The 24,328-nt window shown below is 38.1% G+C and overlaps 1 protein-coding gene across 1 annotated transcript in view; it reads right to left on the bottom strand.

Annotated features, from left to right (window-relative positions):
* The window catches only part of pde8b (phosphodiesterase 8B), a 57,121-nt gene that overhangs the window by 20,235 nt on the left and 12,558 nt on the right, over positions 1-24,328 (bottom strand). Inside the window, exons 2-12 of the mRNA XM_072372076.1 lie at positions 15,117-15,173; positions 8,273-8,463; positions 6,345-6,404; positions 5,645-5,702; positions 5,269-5,357; positions 5,060-5,138; positions 4,267-4,407; positions 4,089-4,177; positions 3,945-3,999; positions 737-788; positions 391-468 (exon numbers count right to left, since the gene is read on the bottom strand). Coding sequence (XP_072228177.1) covers positions 391-468; positions 737-788; positions 3,945-3,999; positions 4,089-4,177; positions 4,267-4,407; positions 5,060-5,138; positions 5,269-5,357; positions 5,645-5,702; positions 6,345-6,404; positions 8,273-8,463; positions 15,117-15,173 — 949 coding nt within the window. The remainder of the gene's footprint in view (positions 1-390; positions 469-736; positions 789-3,944; positions 4,000-4,088; positions 4,178-4,266; positions 4,408-5,059; positions 5,139-5,268; positions 5,358-5,644; positions 5,703-6,344; positions 6,405-8,272; positions 8,464-15,116; positions 15,174-24,328) is intronic.

Genomic DNA, 24,328 nt, shown 5'->3' with positions numbered 1-24,328 from the left:
CGTAGTCTATTAATTAACAGAAGCAGAACATTAGCAGAAGCAGGCAAGGCAGAGGAGAAGCTACATTCATCTGAGATACCTGAAAATAGCAGCAGGTGCGTCAGAGTGAGTTGAGGAGGTAGAGTATGCATGTCATCAGCCCACAACATCTCCCTTTAGGATCTCTTTAGTTCAAGTACCTACCATAACACAGTCTGACTCACTGTCTGATTTGTCATCTCTAATCATACCCCCATTCTTCTTTTGTCTTCCTGTCTGCATTGTATCACCATTGCATTGATCTCATTGTGTCCTTCCATTGTTTTATGCTTTTATCTACACAATAGCTCAAACTGAAGCTCTATTCATGCATTAAAAAAAGAATAAATAGAGCATCTTGAATAGCCTTACCGTCACTACTACGAGAACTAATCGATCTGGCGTCAATTGAATCTTTCCTCCTGTCCCTGTGACGTAGAGAATGGCATTCTGTACAGGGAATTAAGAACATTAAATGAACATTATTTATACTGACTGAGATCTTTGTACTGATACAGATACATTTGCTGCTTTGTTTAATCAGAAAATGTTAATCAAAATTAGCTTCAAAAGCTAAATGAATACCCCAAAGTTTTTTGTTGAAAATAAAAATAAGTTCTGAAATCTGTGCTCTTTTAACCCCAACAGTAACACTTGGCTGAATCTAAACTTTTACATTAAAAACAGTGGCAACAACTAACATTTTGTGGTAAGTTACCTGACTGAGGATGTTCCCCGCTGCACCTCTCTTCCTTGTTCAACTTGTGGACCTGACAGACAAATAGCAAGAAGAGATTTAGGTCAAGGGATTAAATTGACCTAATTTCCTGCTCCTTGAAAGCAACATGCTGGAAGGACAATTTCTCTTGATTAAAGACCAATCATTTTCACGTTTTGAATGATGTTCTCCCATCATAGTACTGTTGTATTAAAAATACAGATGCTGGTTCACTTTTGGCTTTTAAACTTTTAAAAGAGTCATGATGAAAGTGTACTCAGAGTTTCAGTGTTTTGAATTATTTGCAAATAGGATACAACTTGATTATTGCACATAATTTCTTCAAAGATTCAAAGATTTTCCAAAAGCTCTAAATCCAGTATTCACAGTTGTAAAGTGCATAAACAATAGACAACACTGCCAACATGGGCTACATACATACATAAAGGGCTCTAAGATTATTGGTAATTGAAATGAGAAATTAAACGGAATATAACTGAATACATGCAAGGTTAAACTTTAATTCAAAACCAGAATATGGCTTTTACTGTGTAAACGCATACAAAATAAGTACTACATAAACCTTATATTAAAATAAACCAAGTAAGCAACATGCTAACTGCTAGCAACTAAACTAAACTTTAAAGTTTTAAATATATATGCAATCTTTTTTTTTTTTAACAACCAAAACAAAATAACAGCAGTTACATTTTCATAAAGGACCACAAAGTGCAAATTATTGAGCAGTTAGCATATTAGCTGTGGATTAAGACAAAGGAGGGATTTCATTCATGCTATTCTGTGCTTAAGTTAACTTTAAATTGTGCATTTAATTTGTATTTAGAAATTTTGATGGCACACAGTGCAAACCATGGGCTATGACTATCAATCCAAGAAATTTCCTTAAAAGCTGTTACAATGGCAAAACAAGCCAGAGAAGGAAAATGTGTAACTTACTGAATTCTCTGAGAATGAGTGTAATATTTCAAACTGTTTTCACATTTTGTAGCGCATACATTTGCACATGCAGATGGCAGTTTGTACACTTTATCCAGTTAGTCACACCAAGGTTACATAGCTTTGGATCTGTAGTTTCGATAATCTTATTACACAAGATTTTCCTCATCTAGTGACTCACTGCACCTTTACTCTGCTGACAGTCAAATATGCACGTTTGTGTAATGAATTTGTCCACATACATCAATCCATCTCTATGTATAAAATCAATAAAATATATATATATTTTGATATGGAGCAATGAAAGAAATCCCTGAAATATCAGTTAAATTAAATTTATATTTAGTTTTTAGAGTCACCCTCCCACAGTTACTCATCATATTTTTATTTTACATTTTTATTCTATTTTTTCATTTTTATCTTACTCTATGCATTTACCTAATTCATTTATTCTAAAGACCTCATTTTCAGAGTTACTTGCTTTCAGGTCTCCACTGACATACTAACTAAACAAGATTAAGACACTGTAAACACTTCGTATGGCATTCAAAGCTGCCAGATTTAGCTGGCTGAAACTTAATAGGCTTCTTGGGCTGTAGAGCGCAAACAGACTAAAAAACATCTTTTAAAATTACCTTGACTAAAGCTGGAAAACAGCTGAGATTTCGATCCTTGTTAATTGAGAGGGAAACAAAAACACAACTAACCCTAAACCTGGAGCAAGTCTGTCGTGTTTGGACAAGTACTGCTAACTAAACAACACATTGAAGTGGAAACCGTGGTGTACAGCCAAACACCTGGGTGGGAAAAAACAAGGATAGTATATGATTTAAATAGCTCAAAGGAAAATGTATTGAGCAAGAAGTACTGCGTCAGATCAGTGGTATCCTGAAAGGACGTCCAAAATCGAGTTGTTAAATGGAAGAAGCATGTCAGAGAAGATGTGGTTCACAACATGATTTAGTTTACATGTGTCATCCAGTTTAATAAACTGCTGTTCACTTTTATTTGTTTGCAGTGTAAATAAATTAGAAATGGCACATCATTCAGTTTGACGATGCAAAATTCAGGTTCTGCAGGAGGACTTTCATGATTTCGAGAATGGAATCACTCAGTGCCATGTCTAAGGATTCTCAATCTCAACAAGTAGGAATGAATACCATTTGGTTTTGGCAGGCAGATGCCAACGGCTGACTCACCTTATGTACACACCATGAAAGTGAACAGTGAGCTAAAGCTGGGCCCTATGCAGCTCTGCCTGAGATATAAATAGCCTTGGCGCCTGGCTTCCAGCCTTCCTAGGCCTTAGTGGGGGATCCTGGTGCTTTGCTGTAGCTTAGCATAGTATGACGTTATTGGCCTGGAGCTTAGATGAGTGCAGACACACACCTGCTTCACGGTAACTTTGCACAGGGCTCAACAATGCTGGAAGCCTGTGAAGCGACATTCCCAAATGAAGTATTTAAATCTGACACTGTGACCTACAGATCATTTGAAATATTTATCTAAAGCTAACTGCCAGCAGAGTTTGCAATCCATGTCCAAGTCTTTTGCAAAGTGTGTATTGTTGTCTCCCTTTACCCCTTCAAACAGCTTCCAATAGTTTAGGTTACAGATTTATCTGAATCTGCAGTTAGGATTGCAGATACATCAGGTAGCCTATCCCTTTTCCACCAAATTAGTTCTGGTTCTTGAGCCAGTTAAGGATTTTTGCAACATTGTTGCTAGCCAGGAAACAAGCCTACATTTTCAGTACTTTTCAAACTACAGTAATCAATAAAGTGTTACCAGTTAAGCGAGTTGTACATCCCTTGTTTCAGACACGTAGAATATGACATGCACACTGATTCATCACAGTGCCCAGTTGAAAACTTACAAGTTATTGTTCCAGCTGCAGATTTGCAGGTGCCAAGACAATTTATTTTTCATTGAAAGACTATGAATTGTTCAAAAATAGGTGCACAAGCCAGAAAAGAAACTACTAACACATTGGTGGAACAAATATTGAAGAAAAAGAGGTTTGAGATCTTGCAAATATGTATGCAAAATAGTGCAGTCCAGGTTAAGAGTTTTACCACAGGGACCTGAATGAGTCCATATCTGATCACTAAAAGATTTTATTGCTACTGAATAAAGTCTCATGTACATACCACCAAAGTGTGTAACAAATACTGCAGTTGTCCTATCTGAAATCCACTACAGCATTAGAGAGGAAATAAAAACTGAAAAGAAGGTTATTTGTGAAACTCACCTGATTATTGTTGTCAAAATGAGGTCTCTTGATGGCAACAAAATGCCTAATTTTCCTGTGGAGATAAGAGTAGGAATCCTTCAGGAATGTCGTATTTCTGGGAAATGTACAGTGACCGCTTTGAACTGTTTCCATTTTGCTTACCCTCCTTGGCCGATGACGGGCATGATCTTCACATGCTGCTGTATGCTGTCTCCAGACTTCTTTCTGGCATAGTAGAGACCCTGCCATTCCTTCAGATGCAACAAAGCAGTCAGGCTATGAACCACTGTCTTGTTTCACAGATTGGTCAGATGGATGGACGGATGGGTGTAGATCTCACCTTTCCTTTTTTGATGCAGGTGTTGATTGTGTCCAGCAGGTCAGCTCTGTTCTTGTCGCTCTTGGGAAGTTCGGTCAGTTCCTTTCCGATCAGCTCCCCTTTGTGGTAGCCCATCATCCGCTCAAATGCTGGGTTAACATACTGGGACACATTCAGAAAGGTTTTAGATACACAGTTTAGATTGGTATCCAAGATTTTGTCATTGTTCTGGTAAAAGCTGTTTGATTAATGCGGACACATTTTTGTTGGTGAACTACTCACTCTATTAAAAAGTCTTGCTTGTGTTGCCATGGATTTATACAATTTGTCCAAGTCATAATCTCGGTTTGAATCCAAATGTACTGAAGAATTTTAAAATAATGCAAGTATATGTGCGTTTCCTTTAACTACAGGATTCAATTTTAAGTTAAGGTTTTTGGAGCATGAAGTGACCATATTTGGACAGGAGCGATTAGCTGAAAGGGGTATTTTTGACCATATTAGACAAAAGTACGTCTCTTTAAGGCTAAATATCAGCTTTATTACAAAATTATTTCCAAAAGGACCTCCAGCACATTAATCTTATTGGGCGAATATTGTTAGAACAGAGACTTTTGGAAAAATGTATTGACTTTGCACTTATGTATTAGTTCATGTGTCACACCTGGTGTCTTTCTTTTGTATGCAGTCTACTGTCTGAACCAGAGAGCATTGATATTGTTTTTAAATACCAAAACATTAAAGGCATTTAATCTCTTGTGAGTTTGCACAGTATGTGTTCATGTGCAGGCATTTCTGTGTACAATATCTCCACCTGTATGATGTGGTCCTCACTGGTGATCTCCACACCCTCTTGACAGTGCTCCAAAGCAGTAAAAACAGAGTTGCAAGCCCTATGGATGAAGAAAAACTCCAAATTAGCAATTTCAGTATCAAGAACATGTTGCATACAGCATGTGTCTACATATGTATGTATTACTGCAGGATATGTGCATTGTTAAGGAGCCTTTTTTTCTGCTGTACCTTAGTTTGAACTGGCAGCGCACCTCTCCATGTTCGATCTGTATGAGCTCATTATAGCACGCTGACACGCTGCTGTTCTCCATAAACCTCTGGAGGCCAAACAAGGTTAAGTGGTGTTTGAAGGAGAGGCAAAGAGAAGAGTGGGAAAACTGAATGAGTCAGAATTCACTTGACTGCAACTTGTTTTGAAACCTCCTACGTCATTGGGACACCATTAAACGCACAGCCTCTTTCAAAACTGCCAACATGCTGCTATTTTAGTTTTAAATCTCTTTAGATTCCTTTTAAAACAAGTCCTGGAGTAAAAAGCAGAAGACTGCTGGGCCTACATCTTTTGTAAACACAGTCATAAGTGCAGGAAAGTGGTCGGACGTACCCTGCTAAATCCAGCACAGAGGAGAGGAAGAACAGATGGCTCCTCCTGGTCAGGCAGTCTACACAATGACAAAAAAGAATTACAACCATCTGCAACCGCAATCATTTTTCTGAATTATACTTGTAGATGTCCACACCTACAGCACAAATATAAAATTTTATAGGCCCTGAAAACTCATTTACTCCAGACTCATTTACTCCAGACTTAGCTTGAGTGATGGGCTCCAGCTTAAAGCTGGTTGCAAATATAGAAATTATAAAAATAATTGAGGGAGTGCAGGCAAATTATTTGTCGTTGACTGTTGACATGGGAAGTTTCATAAGCACAAAGCAGGGACGTGTTAGAATTCCTGACTTCTTCAGATATAAAGGCCACAAACAGATGGACTTGCAAGACTTTAAAGTGAAAGTGTTACAGGAAGTTTTTTATTCTTTGATGAATTCAACATTTTTGAGTGGAACACATGACTAAATGCTTTTTAATGGTGTTTATTCTAATTGCTGTCTTATTGCTGTCAGTCATTTGTAAAAATATTGGATTTTGAGGCTTAACGCTGGTCAAATTATGTTTTTTTTATTATTTATGAAATTAAAGTTTAACTGAAGCTTGATTTTCTGCAAAGTTTTAGGGTCTTTCTTTTTTTTTATCTCAAAATTCATCCTTATAACAGAGAATCTCAAAATGTTTAATTCAGACTTACTTTTGTGGGACAACAGCTAAAATGACTGTGTTTTCAGAGGGTTTTGTGGCACGGATCATCCTGGAAATAAAACAAATGCAGAATCAAAGTCAACAGAAGTGTCAAAAAGAGTTCAATTCATCCACACTGAGCTTCGGAGAAGTGGCTTGGACTCAGGTACAGGATAAACATGTGGGCAGAATGGGGGTGATGTCATTGCCACAGAAGAAAGGCAGAACATTTCTGTGCTTGACACAGAAACACCAAACACAACATGTGCATTAGAGGTTCGGCCACAAAGCCACATCGCTGGCAGAACGTACGGGAAAGTGGTCTGGAGGTGGAGGAGGAATGAGTAGACAGTGATGGAGGACGAAAGGAGGAGCTGAGGGAACAGATGATGGCACAAACCCTCATAAGAAATATAAATGGATGGGGGGAGACAGAAAAAAAATCATATTGAACTAAGGACACATATAGCAGCTGCCAAACTGTGGTAATCAGGAGACAGCAGAGACAAATGGATCTGTTCCTTTACTTGGTAAAATTATGGAGCACTTACAATAAAATCACTCAACAAAATATATAGCGGTGGCTTTGGAGGAGGGTTTGGGTTGGTCAGCACTGTATCTAACAATAACTGAAACCCGTAGCTCTGAGGAAAAACTAAACCAAGCAGCAGACAATAAGGGTTAAAAAATTACAAATAAGTTATCTTTTATAGAGACCAAAAATGCCAAAGAATATGCAGCTGTTGTTAATTCAAAGCAATAATCAGTACCTTTACTGTTGCATTAAATCAAGTAAGGTGACGTTCAAAATATACTTGTGGAACTCAGCAGGACAGAGAAACAGTACAAAATACAGCCCTAAAAATACCTCCTAAATAAATCCTGAAATGCTCACGCAAGCCAGAGAGTAATGGGGGACAGACGTACAGACCAATATGAACTTAACAGCTGGTAAGAAACAGGGAGCAAATGAGGTTATTCTACAATAAAATACGTCTCTGAAAAGGGGCCAGGGGCTTTTGGTGTGGAAAAATGGACAAAAAAAACAGCCTCTATGCTTCATTCCCAAGAGCCACCATCCAGCTGTCAAGTAAACAAACAAACTCACAATGTGTAGCTAAGCTCACTCAGCACCACTTTTCTTTAATATCTGAAGACTTGTGACAATCAGTTGTCCACAGCTTCTTCATAATGCAACACTGGATTAAGTGATTAAGAAACTTGTGGAACTTCAGTATTCTTAGAGCTTCTGTGAAGTCGGTGGTGCTTCCAGCAAACACCAGATGGCACCAACAAGCCCTCTACAACTAGTGTTCCAGCGCTGTATGGTTTACAATGCAACTGTATTTAGACAAGCTGAACTCTCTGAACTATTTCACAGATTTTGGGTAAAAACCTCCTCCTTTCAGGTTTAAGTTTGATGAAAATGAAGGATTACATGCTATTTGTTTTTACTTGGGGCTGATGAAGGCTGGGAAGTCCCTTTGTTTACAGCAACAGAGAAGAAGCCAGATTTCTGACAATGGAGGGTTGCTTATTCACTCTCTTGCCAAGACATAATGGATAAGACTAAAGTCATTCTCGTTTCTTTGGGTTATATGAAGCCACAGCCAGTAGCTTTGCTTAGCAAAAAGATTAAGAAAAAGGGAAACAGTTACTGTAACTCTAACAAAAATCAGAGTCTCCAAAACTCACAAGCTAACATCTATCCATTTTCTATTTCCGCTTAATCCAAATTTAGGGCTGGAGCCTACAAGCTAACATGTTTTATAATTTTGTAAATGAATTACTAGGTTCATATCTAAAGTAGAACTAGTAACGAGTGACCTTCAGAGGTCATGAAAATAAGAGTGTCGTATTTACAGTGCTTTTAAAGCATATTAAAGTGATTGTCAGTCCTAAATGTCCATGTCAGCAAGTCACAGAGTCAAGGCTCACCGGCAGACAGCTTCAGGCTCAAAGTAGCGCGAGTGACGTCCATCAATGACAACTATCTCATGGTGCTTGTCGAGGAAACACTCGACAGCTGAATCGGGTGTCCGTGCAATGTTACATCTGAACCCAGCGCGGTCGCAGGCCCACCAGAGGGCGTCGCTCTGGCTGTCCTCCTTAGCGAACACCAGCAGGACCTGAGGAGACAAAATGACATGGGTAACTGGATGAGACAGTGAACCTACCATTCACACGTTTTCTTTTCTTTTTTTTAAAGAGAACACAGGTTTTGAACAGATACACAAGTTCCATCAATCGGAACAACGCAACTCAATTTGGCTTTAAGCTTGCAAATAAATTAATCTCAATCATAAATCTTTCGCACAGATTGGATTCATCTTTGGTGAAAAAGGCAAAAAAAAAGGCAAAATACAGCTTTGACTCTTTTGGAAGTTGCAAAATTCAAGCACTCTTGTTAATAAGGTGGAGAAAGGTAAGTACATAATGGCCAACATGGACACCTCACCAAGGGTACAATAAGTAGGACCATTTCTGGTTCTGTGCCCTACATTATTCATACACATACTCATATCCTTGTTTGCATTACTGTTACTGAAGTATTGAATTATTATCATTTTAGTTAAATATAACTAACTTGTCAACTAACAAGAAACGTGATGTTTGAATTCTAACAGTCTATATTTTAAGACCCTTTCATGAATTATTTGAATGCATTTCAAGCTCTTTACAACACTCGCCTCCATTTTGTCTTCACTTCAAAGACTTTACCTATCCCTAAAGTTTACTAGTTTAATCTCTGGTGTTGACTTGTCCACACAGCAAATTAGTATTTTGTAAGTGAAGTGTGTTTATTTTTTTTGGCTCCTCCATTACTGAAATGATTCCAATTGCCTTGTCTCTCACACCAAGAAAATTCTGTCTCACTGCTTTTTCTGTGTGAAATTTTAATATACTTTCCAGCTATCCATGTATTTTTGTCCCACAGTCCCAAGATACGCACGTGCACACACACACACACACACACACACACGCACACACACATCTCTGGAGAACTGAACTGTCAATAATTGTGAGCTCATCTGTCGACCTGTTTTCTCTGATAAGCTCGGTCTGTGCAGGGTGCATATCTCCGTTTTGCTCAGTGCATGCAGGGGACAACTCTGGTCACATTCATGATTCTGAAAAGGGGAATCTAAAATAGATGGAGGAAGCAGCTAAATAACCACCATCATGTAAATGTCATTCTCCCACAGTGCATTATTCCTCCCTAAGCTGAAACTGAGCAGCACAGAATCACAAAAGTGATCTGTATTTCACACCATCAGACATGAAAACCTGCAGAGTGTGGACTCGTGTTTTTGATCCCACACTGTGTTTTGACCACTAACACACCAACCACCTTTGGTACAGTCAGGAAAGGCAACACTCTATGAGACACTTACAGCAAAGACAGACACATGCTCTTGAGCACTCACAGGCAGCTGGACTGCAGCCAGAACCAACAGTACTCAGCTCTGCCTCGCAGCAGCATCACCTCCTGACTCGCTCAAAGGACAACAAAGGATAGGGTGACAGAGCGAGTCCATGGAAGTGCAGCAGACAGGGAGGGAAAAGATAATGAGTGAGCGGGTAAAGGAGGTACAGGAGAGTTAAAGTCATGACTCTCCACACTTCCTGCACTGTTTTCAAAACTCAGGAGGGGAGTATTTTTATAGTGTGATGTGCTGTCCTTCACAGCTGGTGACAGTAGAGACAGAAATGTAAAAAGAACAGATGAGAATGAAAGAAAAAGAAGTTAAAAAGAAGAAGAGGACAGAGCTAGAAAATGGAATCGTATTTGTGAGTGCCTGTGAAAGGTCTACAGTCTTTGATCCTGCGCTGGCTTGTGTAACCATGGTGCTAGCATGTGAAATTCCACACACAGAGTACCCAGTGGAGCCTGGGACAACACAGACTGCACACATCTGCCACCCAAATATGTCACCAATGACAAGCCTGGAGGCGCCGCTGGTCTTAATACTGTATCAGATGTACATTCAAACAGATGGCTGCCCTCACACCAACATATATCTGCTATACGTACACACACAAAGGTATCTCGCTCTTAATGGTACACAAAAGAATGAATGCTTACTTAGTTTCCTGGCTAAAGCACCTTTAAATCACATTTCTACTTCTAAACATATCAAGCTACACAAACAGTGCAGTCACTCACTGGCATCATTGTTTGTATGAAAACACTGAAGTTAGCGCTCAGCTGGCACAGAGGCTTATCCTCGACGACTGATGTGGCCTGACTCACATTTCCAGACTTCAGAAGTTAATCTACCATGTTTGCATACGTGAGGCAGATGGCATATCGTTAGGAGACCCTGAAACACAGAGAGGAGTCTTGGACCAACTAGCTTTTACATTATCTTTGTTGAGGTCTGAGCTCATCAGAGATAAATTAGCATTCAACTTTTTATGATGTGACGACACAAAACCTGAAGACACTTTGTATTGAATATCACTAATGTGTGAAGCAGCCCTCAGTAACCTTAGTTTGTTGACAGTACATGTCAGCGCTCTCTGATTGGTGTTTACACACGTGGTACTGGTCCAGTTTGTTTATCTGAATTCTATCTGATGAAGGCCTGGGGGTCTGAAACACGAAAGGTGCAGAAAATGTCTTCCAACATTTTTAAGTATCATAAAGAAAACTGAATGTTAATCTTAATCTTAACTGTCAAACATGTACAATGTCAAGCAATTTGTTGAGCACGTAAAGAGGATTTTACTATGCATTTTAGCTTTTGTCTCTCCCTTCATGTGTCTTCGTGTGAGAGGTGTGCAGAGGGTTCAGGTCATCAGAAAATGTGATCGGTCAGTAATAAATACATGGATGAATACTCAAATAAACATCTAAGTGAAATAAATCCTCAAGTAAATAAATGATGAATGTGGATAAGTTTATTAGTTTGATAAATACATTTATTTTTGGAAACATATTTTCTAATGCTCCATTCAATTCCCAGGTCTTTTTATTTTTGCCTCTTTTATTCCACTGGAGGGAGGAGGTTTATATCCGAGTCAAACAGCAGCTGCAGCAGTTACCAGGGTTGGCACTACATTAGACTGGATCAGATCTGTTGTCTGACCCAACCCATCTTCGGTGCCATTGCTTTATGTGAATAGTTGCAATTTGCAAACTTTACAACTACATAAGTTTCGTCTACTCCAGATAGGATTTATTTCTTCTGGGCTACTGCAAAAACATGGATGTGGAACATGGCAGAGGGCTAGGAGGGCAGGCATCTTTGGATGTGCATTGCTCATTCTCAGGTGACGAAAACACAACATTTCTTATTTTCATATGTTTCTACAAAAATAAAATCATAGCAGTTGTTTAACACATTGTATTTCTGTCACTGGATTACCTTCAATGTCACACGCTGTGACTTTAAAGAGACAGGAGCTAAAAATAAAGCTTCTCAGGCAGGAGAAGCTGCAGCAAAGTACGCCGGGTGAAACATGTTGTGATTCTCATTTGCATGTAGCAACAAAACAAAGCAAACCAATAGAGCTAAAATACAAATAAATATATCAAATAACATGAAGAACTTGTGAGTTTGTGCAATATGAGATCTTTCAGGGGAGACAATGCAAGTAAATAAGATGAAAAGTTTTACTGAATTTCACAATCCTGACACTTTTCCACTCAATAATTAACATTAAAGTAATACATTTGCATGCATTTCCTTAATAGAAATTTGAATACTAGATGCAACCAGGTTCAAAACGCTTTTTTAACTATGTTGACATATTAGAATCGAGGGTTTTCACAGAAAGAGTTTTGTATATATCGTTTTATCACTTTCTAAATGATAGAATACCGTCAACAGCCAAAAGATATAAGTAGTTTTCACCATGTTTTTGGAATATATTTGGCTATGTTTACAAAATTGTTAAAAACTTTTAGAATTTTAGTAAGAATGAACAGAAAAGTTTAGTTAGCGTTGGTGCTGCTGGAATGGAGATTTGTATTTTAAACACAGATTGTCAAGGTCCAAACATTTTTCAACTCACCAGTTTGAACTGATTTTTTAATTTTTTGTATGTCGAGAAGAAACTTCCCCATCTGATGACTTAAATTAGAATACTTCTTACAGGTTTTATCATTTGTTGTGTTTTGGATTACATTATAAATTAGCACTTACATGTAATAAATATACTTTTTCTTTCCTTTAATCTGGTAAAAGAAATGCTGAGGAAGCAAATCAGTCTTGCAAAAAAATTACTACATTTTAAAAAGAGGTCTTGTTAAGATGTATCCAAATAGTTTTAGTGTTCTGCAGAATAACTTGTAACTGAAACAATTACTAAATGTGCAGTCAGTTGATTTTTTGAAAATTAATCAGGCATCATTTTAGGGATTTGTTTATGTAACTTTTCTCGTTTTAAAGCGAAATCGCAGCCTTTTAGTGGTACATATCTTTGTTTTTATTAAAACAGAGTTAAAACAGGTAGTTTTAATAGCGTGAGCGGTGCTTTCAGAAATTCTGATACACATTTTCCATCACTGGACTCAAAACAATAATCAGGAAGATGGTCATCAGATTAATTTGTTCATTCAAAATTTGCAGTGCTACAAAAAGCTGATGAAAAAGCTATCAAGTGATTGGGCTATAGGAGTGAATTTGTCTTCACATAATGGACGGACGATAAAGCTCAGCTTTGTAGATTTAAATCAAGCCATTAAACCTCCGACATACAGCGCGCTCTCAGATAGAACACCTGAATTACATCATATGGACAAATTTCTTATAAGGCGGTTTTGCCGTTATGAGGCTGTAAGCTATGAATTTGTGTAATTCTAATTTAGAAAAAAAAATGGAACTGATGAAACAATTATTTTTCTTGCCAGCAAAGTTTCCATTGGGTTTCTAAATGTTTACATTACAAACAGTGACTGAAGGTTCTGCAGGGGAAAACACATCTGCTAAAAGTATATCACCAGATTTTTACAACTACATCACATGTATATGTTTGAGAAATATAACAAAAGAGATGCTTTTCATTCTATCATCTGTATCATGGGTGAATTTCTAGATGGGGTGAAGGAGGAGGTATCTGGAGAACTTGAAACTGTCCAGCGCTGTCAGGCTGTAACAGTAAATGTCAAGGAAAAGTCCCAACATATAGCTCTGCCCTGCAGAGCATTTTATCTCTCTTTTCATCTCTCTGTTTCCGTGGAAGGAGCGTAGTGGGAGAGGGTTAGGTCATGGATTCAGCAGAATGTTGGAGGTACAACTTCAGTAAAAATGTGCTGGGTTTTTTTTTGGGGGGGGGGCTGTTCTGTGGTTTTATGAGGCATGAGACAAGTTCTTACAAGCCTTTTTAATAAAGCCTTCCACCTGCCCGCATACTGCCAGAGATTCCTGCTACAACGCTTTTTGGCTTGTTCAATAAGAAAGAGGAGGAGGGATGGAGCGGCACACTGTAGCTGAACATTAACATGAGTGGCCTGCCAGGCTTCTCACATCACTTCACTGGAGTGAGCTGAACTCAGAAACCCCTGGAGATGGGTCAAATCAGCACAGCTCAAACCAAAGCAAATCAAATCAAGGCAATAAACAAGCACCTAACAAAGCAGCTCATTCTCGGGGTAGGAACTGGCAGAATAGAGGAATGCTTTGTGGTGTTTGCATCCTGCAGCCTGTAACCCCTAGGAGCTCTTACTTTTTATATTACATAAGCATAAATCTTACTTGCACATGTCCTAATCCCTTACCAGAGGATGAGCCCAAGCAATCCCTGACTCAACCCTGCCTAACCTTGCAATATTCCAGGGCTCTTGACGGGCAAGTTAAAATCCCAGCGAGACTGACACAACAGAGGACAGACAAGGTGTCTGCAGAGTCTGTGATACCACATTAACTATAGTGCTAGAAAAAAACAAAAACATTTCAGTAAATAGGTCACAAGGGATGAATACCAGATTTGGTTCATATTATGTTAAGTGCAAGATCCAAATCTGACCTTAATTTGTATTTATAAAATTGATATTAACATGAGAAATCTTTTCAAGAACAGTCTTAAGTAGAAAACCTTGGAAGATATCCTCCTGACATGACTCACTCTTTAAACAATTAAAATATCTCATTTTTCCTCAGATGAAGTTTTGAATACATTTTTCAGCCACACTGTAATCATCCTAACAGTTCTCCTAATAAATACTGATTTGATTTAGTTGGCTTTTCTCCCTGTTAGCTGGACTTTGAACAAAGTTACTTCATAAATAAAAAAAATTACATTTTGAATAGGCCTTTGTATGTTTTTTTTTACTAGTAAAGGAAATTGATTGCATTGGTTTTTCCCTGTGGAAAGATTATATTTGCAGAAAATCCCAATGTGACTTGAACTTAGCAAAAGAGCACAATTGGTCCATTGGCCGTCTCTTCCTAGTTTTAATGGAACAGTGTATGTAAATAAATATGGTATAAATAACTGAAGATGAAAGAAAGGGAGTTATTGAGAATATTTTGTTACCATCCAATATCATGCATATCTCCGGAAACTGGAGAATAAGAAAATTACATTTCTTATGAGCTAAAGAACAAAAAAAACCTACTGTACATATGAAAATAGTTGACAAAGAAAGTACAGAATTTTGCAAAAAGAAACAAAAAACAAAAACATATGAAAGACAATTTGTGAAGCTCAACTGAAACAAAAGTGAGCAGCATACTCCTTTTCTTCTATTCAGAGATCCTTACATTTAAGCCTCCCCAAACTTGTCCCTGATCATCCTAAAAGTAATATGTTTTTCAGACTGCAATGCACTTACCTGAATTGGCTCCTGAGTCAATCTCATAGGTCCGACACATTCTTCTGTAGCTGAAACCTGCAGAGGAAACAAGGATGACATGAGAATCTGTGAATCATTCACAGACTGAGCAAGTTGAACACACACAAAGCAAAAAAGGTGCCAACATTTCTTACCATTTTACCATTAATGTCCAGAAGCATATTGGCATATTGCTTTTCCTTGCACAACCTGTCCGTTATTATTGCACTTCACCACTTTAATCTTCTTCTCCACCTACTTTCAGTTTTAAATCCATGGAGCAACAAGTGCTTCTTCTTATAAGGCAGATGTGTGGAGTATAACAGAATAGCAATATTCGTCTACAACAACAAATATCTGGACATCCCGACGTTCCTGAACACAGCTTTTGTGACAACCTTTCCTACACTGCAGACATGGAATATGTTCAGGGAGCACAGGCAGTCCACTGCAAACGTATTTAGAGGGTATTAGCCAGCAGCCACAGACTGAACTCAGAGGTTTACCTGTATAATCCTACAGTGGGAGCATCACACACTGCGCTGTGTGTGTGTGTGTGTATGTTTGCAGCCTGACTGGTTAGCGTCAACAGGCTTCTTAAACACATGCGTCACTCTAATGTGAATAAGCAGCTCCGCTACATGTGCATTCTTATAACCATACGCATGCGCACACATGCTAACGCCACACTACATAATACACAATGACTCAGCAGTGTACCATAACACAATGTACCGTAGTGGGCAGTGTGTGCTTGTCATGTCTGGGTATTAAGGCCTGCAAAGCCAGTTGTTTTTGACAAAATTACACATGGCTGAATGGTTTAATTCTCATGGAAAGGTCTTTGATGAAAGATGTGGTGAATGTGTTTCTGAACACATACTCATAAATCCTGGGAAAATGTTCCAAATGTCTATCTCTTCTGTGAGAAATGATCATTTAGAGATGGGGTGGGGGGCTTATGCTATGTACAAACTCTTCCTACAGTCATACAAATTGTATGTGAGGTACAGTTAAGTAGGAGTTAGTGACTCAACTGCCCATCATCACACAGTATTATCTGTCACTGATGATTAGGCTTAAAGGTGAACACATTTTTACCCACATGTGGACTCAAGTGGCCACTACTAATAACTGACTAACCATCATCAAAAACTTGTTAATACTACTCATGAATAATCTAAGCAGCTTCATTTTGGTTGGTGTGCTTCATTGTTGCATCAAGCACAAACATTGAGACATACAGGGACTATAGTTTGACCTCAAGTGATTTGGTAAACATCTTTTGTGTGCATTTTGTTGGCATTTACTGAATAATAAAAAAACACTGAGCCATGTAACGTATGAACAGAACACGATACAGAATGATCCAAACACGCATCATCTCACATTCACTGAATTACTGCAAAATAATGTAGAGAATTTGCTAAAAGCATTCAGATTAAACATAATCAAAAGACAGATTTCACAGTAGGAATTCAGTGCAAGCAAGAGTTACCATACATTGTTGAGCTCAAATTTTTCGATTTGCCAATATTTCCTCAGCATGGAGGACACCAGATTTGCAAAAATTGCATGAGAAATATTCAGTCATTCTTCAGAGGCTGTTTTTCTCATCTTTTCTATGCTGCATGACTTGTGTTGCTCTTTTTCAAACATTCATGTTTGTGGACACATTAAGCCAGTAATTCTTTTTTTCTTTCTTTACTCTTGTGTGATCTGAGCATGTGTATTTACATCATTATCATGGTGGAATATTCAAATGGTCTTTTGGTGCATTTACGGGCATTCATAGTGCAATCAACACATAGGATCTTGCAGTCCTATATCAACCTCGCCTCCATGCTTTAAAACTGGGGAAAATTGATTTAATGTGGTTGTCCTGGATAGGATCACATCACATATTCAGGACACTTCTTTATTATCGGATCACAGAACGGGGAAGTTAAAGTTCTTGGATTCCATCCATGGACATAGATGTTACGCAGATTTTTTTTATACATTTACTGAACTGTCACAGAAACACTGTTCTCCAGTCAGATTTTTTATTTAGATTTTGAAAGTAGTGCACTCTGATGTCCTTTTAGAGGGACTGAGTAGGCATGCTACGGCTCATTCTGCATCTCCAGTTTACAGCGAGTTGCCAGAAATAAACATTATTCTTTTACATTTCTTGAAATCACTCAAGCAATTTGCATAGATATGCACCTTATGAGAATGAGTGTGTAATGGTAGCTCTAATTTTCTGGCACAAGTTGGCTCATGTGCTGTCTTAGGCTTCCAAAAGCTGTTTAAGAAAGCCAGATTTCTTTTTCACTACTTCACTAATGAGTATCTCAATTTTACATTCAGTAAAACTGTGCTTCCTTTCTTTTTTTCTTTCTTTCTTTCGCTGTCGCTTCGTCCTCATGTCTGTCTAGTTGTGGTGCAAATTATGTTATCATTTTCAAATGATTAATAAACGGAGAGTCCGCATCTATTCATGGATAAAAATAGAGATGGAAAACTACTCTTTCACGATGATCAGAGATTTACGAAAGAATCAGTCCCGCCTCTAAGCATCTGGCTAAAAGAATGCGTATGCACTCTCTTACTTTGTGAGTCTTATAGATCTGGCCCCTAGAATTCCCTGGTACTGCTTTAAGATCATGCAGTAAGGGATGAAGGAAGTCACGGTTACTTAGTTTTGTGTCTGTATTTTCGATTTTGCATAGTTTCCAAATGTATCTACCTTTGTTTCAGTAATTTCTTGTTTTGAGGCCTGTATTGAAAAAAAAAACACATTTTAGTAATTGTTTTCATTTACTCACAAGAGAAAATAATCTTGTCAATGAAGAAATAATTCAAATTATTTCAATATTTTCAGCCAAGTCAAGTGATATTTTTTAGATGGTTGTAGACAACTCTGTGTACCATCTTCTTGTGAGGCACATTGTCTCCTGTTGTATGACAAAAGAATCCGATTTTTAATGAATAATCCAATACATGTTGTTAGATTTTAAGTCCAAAGCAAAAGAACACATCCTTTGAGAGTTTAACTCTGCTTTGCTGGGATTGGTTGGGTGTGGTTTGATCTGGTTAGATTGACAGGGCTGACAAAAAAACCCCCAAAAACCTGTTGACTCATGCAGAAAAGTGTGTGGTCTCATATTTTCAGTGAAACCCCACCCTTACTAAACAAGTGAAAATAGGACAAAAAAAAAGGACAGAAACTTTATCAGGAACTTGTCTTCTCCTGTGGAGTCCATCACAGTCACTTATCTTCATTTTGAGAAGCTATCCGCCATGAATACCTGCTTCTAGATGCATTTTTTTCTTACTGCAACTGCAAAGCAGGCGTGTGCAGCCGTTAATGATTTTAATGTTCTGCTAATATAAGCAAAACGCTTTCTGAACCTGCTTCACAGTAAAAAGACAAGTGAGGATTATTTATTTTACCATGAAGCAGATGATGAAAGAATTAAGTACGAGGACCATGGGTAAGAGATTTTCCCCCAAGATTAGAAGCTTGGTAAAATCTTTATTTGACTGTCCTGCCAAGAAAAACGATCTGTAGTCTGAGCAAATGCCAAAAAATTACATGTTTAGATTCTAATGGAAAATCTCACTAACTGTGGTGTGGATTATAACTCTTATATGTCATGAACAAAGGAACCAGTGTGACATTACAGAGCCACAAAGCCCACAGCAGGAGAACATCAGGGTTGTCGGTGATTAAATCTACAAAAACAGAATTTTTGCAAGCATTCTAGCATCTGTTGGACAGTCAACGATCAGAAACATTGAGGAGGAGAAAGACGTGTCTTCTTTTAACATTAACTAAATATTTGAACATGAAAGCATGTTCTTCTTAACATATACAAAGCCTAAAAGAAAAAAAACCCTGTCTAAAATTGATTTTTAACATTTCTGAACTAATCAAGTATGCTGTCCTGCCAATTGGCACATTAGATCAAGATGTAGGAGCATATTGAATTTGGGTGGTCTGTCTTAGGCTGTTCTACAAAATGTCACAAACAGGAGAGACTGAGAAGATAGAAAAGACCATGATCAGCCAAACGATTCAGCGCATCTCCTGAAGACTGTGTTTTTGCTTACAGTCTGGCGGGGTTGTGTTGTCACTGACATGTGGTCAGCACATCATATTTGTTTGTCTCTAAGCACAAAGACTTTCCTGGAAAGCTGCGCAGAAGTCCCTGTCAGCAGTCAGGGTGTGGTCTGACAAAACAGGAGGTCAACCAGAGATGATCCAAGGGAATCAGTAAGAAATACTAAGTGTGTTTGGTTGATTTAAAGACAAAGACAAAAGACTGGCATTGCAAGGCTGAGAAGACTGAATCACTGCTGTGCTCTGACAAGAAGCACAGACTCAAAATATCAGTGCGGTTGAGTGTTGGCTTCGTGGGAACATGAGTAATTGTGTTTTACTTTAGGAAGACACAGCCAGATGTGAAACAGAACAGGAAGGAAGGCAGCAGAAATGGGGACACTACAAGAATCATTGTTAAGAGAACAACGTGGAGATGCAGTTAGACGACGATGGAGGAAGTGCTGGGTAAGGCCGTCACTGGATGCATGCCTTCATAGAGTAGGTAGGAAAGTGCTCATATAGAGAGAAACAAGGGGGAGTAAGTGAAGGAGGATTTTAGACTGAGCACTCAGACAAATATCTCTTAGAGTTAAAAAAGTAGTGGAGACAAGATTGACAGAGACGTAAAAGAATTCTGACAGCTCGCTTACACACTTGATTCATTAGGATTCAAACAGCCAAGAAGTGGGCGAGGAAAGAAAGAGGACAAAAAGGATAGATACTAGAGTCTGCAGAACTGTCTTGAGAAAGACAAGAGGGAAAAGTAGAAACTATGGTGAGAGATGGTTGTAAATATGAAAGTTGTGAAAGTACAGTGTACTTTTTAATCACAAAGACATTTTGCTTTGCTACAGCAACCACTCACATTAGTCACATGACACTTAAAAGGTGTACATAAGAATATAATAAGCAATCAATTAAAGCCATTACTGTCTCTGAATGTACTGCATATATACCTGGTAATGTACATTGGTTCAACAAGCTTTACTTCTGATATGCAATGTAATCATCATCATTACTAAATATACAAGTCAGCTGTAGCTGTGGTTATTTATTCATTAAACCATCCTGACAAATAAACATATAAACTTAAAAATTCGACAGTTACAGCTCCTGAAATAGGACAGTTTAGGAATGCTATACCCTACCACCCATGACCTCAATAACAAATGTACTGTGAATGATCATATTTGACAATGCAAATAAAAAGTGAGAATGTAAAAGCTTTGATAAAGTTGAATTTATGGCATAGCTGCTGTGATGGATTGTTTTAGAGCTTTCATGTGGACCTAATAAAGGCAGTGAGGGTTACACACAAAGCCTTGATGTGCAGAAAGAACTGAATGGAATAGGTCATGTACATAAAAAAGAGCAAGTTAAAAGAAAGAAAACTAAAGGCGAAGCAATGCAACATATATATCTGCAATGAAAAGTAAGGCTTTATAGTGACAGAAATGACTAATTTAGAACATATCACTTTGGGGAAATATAAAATCCAATTAGTTTTTAAGCACAGAGAGCTTATTAAAATAATAGGAAAAAAAGATTGCTCATTCTGGTACAATTAGAAGGGGACCCAAAATCTGGGAGGGTATGCACCTATGTCACTGTTCAACCTAAACACGCCTGGGGTGCTTGAATTGATGGCCCCAAAGACATGAAACAATTCACATGACTGCTTTTTTTTTTGTGGGATTTGGAATATAACGAATGAACATCTCAACTTAAAGGGACGTACCAAATAATTTGGGGACCATGGACATTAACATCAGCCCTGAAATTGGGTCTCCTTATATCTATATGTACCACGATTGCATGCTGGGAAAATTTATGAAGCTAAGCCTGAAAGCATATAAAAATCTAAACGTCTGGTTGAATTTCAAAGAGAGATTTGTCAGAGAAAGTAAAGGTGGCCTAATCAACATCCTGGTTGTATACATTCATACTAACATCTTTAATTTCATTCAAAGTTTTTTGTGAGTACCGTAAGCATGAATAAAATGACGGTGTTGCCCATGTTATCAGGGAGGGCCACACATATTCAAGCAAGACCATGCTAAACCACATACTGCATCTGTTACAACAGCATCATAGTAGAGGAGCTTGGGTGCTGTGCTGACCTGCCTGCAGTCCAGACTTTTCACTCATTGAAAATATTCAGGGCATCATGAAACAGAAAACACAACAAACAAGACCAGGACAAGAATGGGACGGCTTTCCTCTCCCAAAGATCCAGCATGTATAACTCTTCTCAGTTTCCAGATGTATACTGACTCTTAAAAGAAAAAGGGATGCTACACAGTGGAAAACATGGACGTCTCCCAACTTTTTAAAGACATGTTGCTGTCATCAAATTCAAAATGGGCAAATATTTTTCATGAAATATTCAATATTTGACATGTTTTCTGTTCTATTTTTTAATAAAATGTTTGCTCATCAGATTAGCAAATAATTGCATTCTGTTTTCATTTACATTTTACGCAGTGTTCCAACTATTTTGGAAAGGGGGGTTATATATTCACAAAATGCATGGGATGTAATACCTGATGTATACAGTTAGTCACGCTGAATCTGAGAGTGTTTAGTATCATTTTTATTCCTCTCGCTGCTACTTCTGCTGCTAACAGACCAAACTATAAAAACCCCTACACACTTCTGTCCCTTTAACCTCACAGTACATTTACCTCATGTCTTTACCTTCTCGTCCTTCCAGGAAAAACTCACTGACCTGACTAATAGAACTTCAACTGATTTCTAACATTTGAATGCTTTTTTCCCCTTTGCAGACCATCTTCATCTGGGAGTCATTTTGTCTAATTCTATGTTTACGTTCTTTGTGAGGCACTTTGTGTCGCTGGCTTTGAAAGGTACTATATAAATAATCCCTTAATTGCTCGGGGAGCCCAGGTATATCATGTCATTGCATATAGTAAATACACATTGTTATAACACAGATCAAACAATGGCTTTTATAATAAAACCTCTAGCACTGTCTCACTGCACATTTAACAGAGCAGCTTGTTCATCAGAACGCAATAAACTTAAAAGTTACGGTATGTTTAGCTCATTCTTTTAAAGGGATTTTCACTGTTTGTTACACTTCCAGTAACATGTTTAATCTGTCTGAGTAACGGACAAAGAGACTGTAATTCTCATCCAGACCTGACCTTGTGAATGACACTTGCTTTGAAGTCAGAGAGTGTAGAATATAGAAGTGATGCAGATTGACAATATTGTATTATGTGGATTCAGATCAGGGCTACATGTTTTTCTGATCCAGTACAGTATGCCACTTTTCTCACCATCTCCAAAAATAAAAAAAATGTGATTTGTTTTTTATTTAACAAGATAAATACCTATGAGTCACTTTTACAGTATTTTAACCGTAGGCCCTCATGTTTATGTGAATCATAGTCCTACAACAAGGCCTTATTTTATCTGAAGAGCACATGGCCTTCTGGAGGTCCTGGATTGACCTGGAGCTGGCCTCAGTCTGTACACAGCCACACATATCAGTCTTATCTGTTAGACTTCTGTCCACACCTTAAAGTCAGTGATAAGCTCTGATTGATCATATCTTATTTTGACGTAGCTTAACCTTATCAAGCGAGCAGGCTTCTTGACTGCAACCTCCAGATTGTAAAATCACCCTATTAAAGATAACATACCATGAAGACCTCAGGTTAAGATCCTTTCAGAAATACAGTGCTTGAGAAGTTTTTCACTTGGAATGCATTTTTGACAAAACTTCAATTTTGTGTGTCTTGAAAATGAAAATAGGCCTAATAAAACAAACGTTGCATCAGACAAGAAATAAAAAACTTGTCAATCTTGCTCCGGGTCTAAAGGTATTACTCTATAAGGCTCATCCATACGATGCAGCCAATATGAGTGGGTTAACATCCTTTATGACCTTCAAATAATGATAAAACACTTTGGTGCAAATATTTCAATACAATATAATATCATGAGCTTTTCACATCAGAGCAAATGCCATTCCAGTGCTTCGTTGGAAAAAAAATAGTTCACTAATGAATGAAGAAGGAGGATTATGTGTAGGGCTTTCAGCTATGGGAGATAAGTTTGACATCTAAATATAAAAACAGTATTTTTCTTAAACTTCTGAATTACAACCATTCAATAACGTAACAACACTTCGACAACACGACTTAGCTTGGGTTGAAAATGTCATGGTTAGGACAAAAATTAATTCTTTTTACATATTATCTGAATGCAGTTATCGCTTATTACTTGTCCGCATGAACATATGACCCATGAGGTCATTTTTGAGAAGACGTCAGTCTCTAAAACCAACCCTTTATTTTACTGCTGAAGCTGCACACACTCTGCTCCTCCCGTCTAAAACTCCCCAGGCATCTTTGTTCCTCCCACCAGAGATGCAAGCATGTTTTTGGACTGTGGAAGGAAACCAGAATACCTGGAGAGATCCCACATATGCATGAGGAGAGCATGGAAACTCCACACAGCTGCGATTGGAACGAGGAACCTTCTTGATTCTTTGCTCTTGTGAGGCGATGGTGAGGCAACAGTGTAAACCACCACACCCCTGTGCAGCCCGGCTCATTTCACCAAATGAGACATTCTTGTTTCTAAGCACTTACTATAAAGTGACGTCACTTAAATGTGATGTGTGACACAGTTGCAACATGTAAACACTTGTAAACGTGCCGGTAGAATACTGACCATTGTTGGAATCTTAGAAATTGAGATATCCTGAAAATATTTAACTGTGAAAAATGGCCAGGTCACAGGCAGAAGGAGGGAGAACAGAGGAGGCTCAAGTTAGAGAAAAGTGATGAGCCTCAAGTGTTGCTGTTAGTATGACCAGCAGGCATGTTTGCAGCAGTCAAAAAGTGCACTCGTGTGAAGCTTTATGGTTAAACCGTGGTTAGGTCAAATCAGGGTAAAAAATTTTCTTTAACGAGGAGAAACAATGAAAAATTTCACTGCCCCAAAGAACCCACATAAACCCTAGATGAGGTATGGCAAAGTTAGAGTAATTATATATAACAATATTCAGCTTTCACGAAAGGGTGTCAGCACAACAAAGAAGCAAGCGTGTCACACAGAAATGATATTCACAGGAAGAAGGAAACCTGTT

Source organism: Leuresthes tenuis, unplaced genomic scaffold, assembly GCF_036924035.1.
Source record: "Leuresthes tenuis unplaced genomic scaffold, fLeuTen1.0.hap1 SCAF_19, whole genome shotgun sequence".
Classification (NCBI taxonomy): domain Eukaryota; kingdom Metazoa; phylum Chordata; class Actinopteri; order Atheriniformes; family Atherinopsidae; genus Leuresthes; species Leuresthes tenuis.
This window is presented reverse-complemented; position numbering and strand designations above follow the sequence as displayed.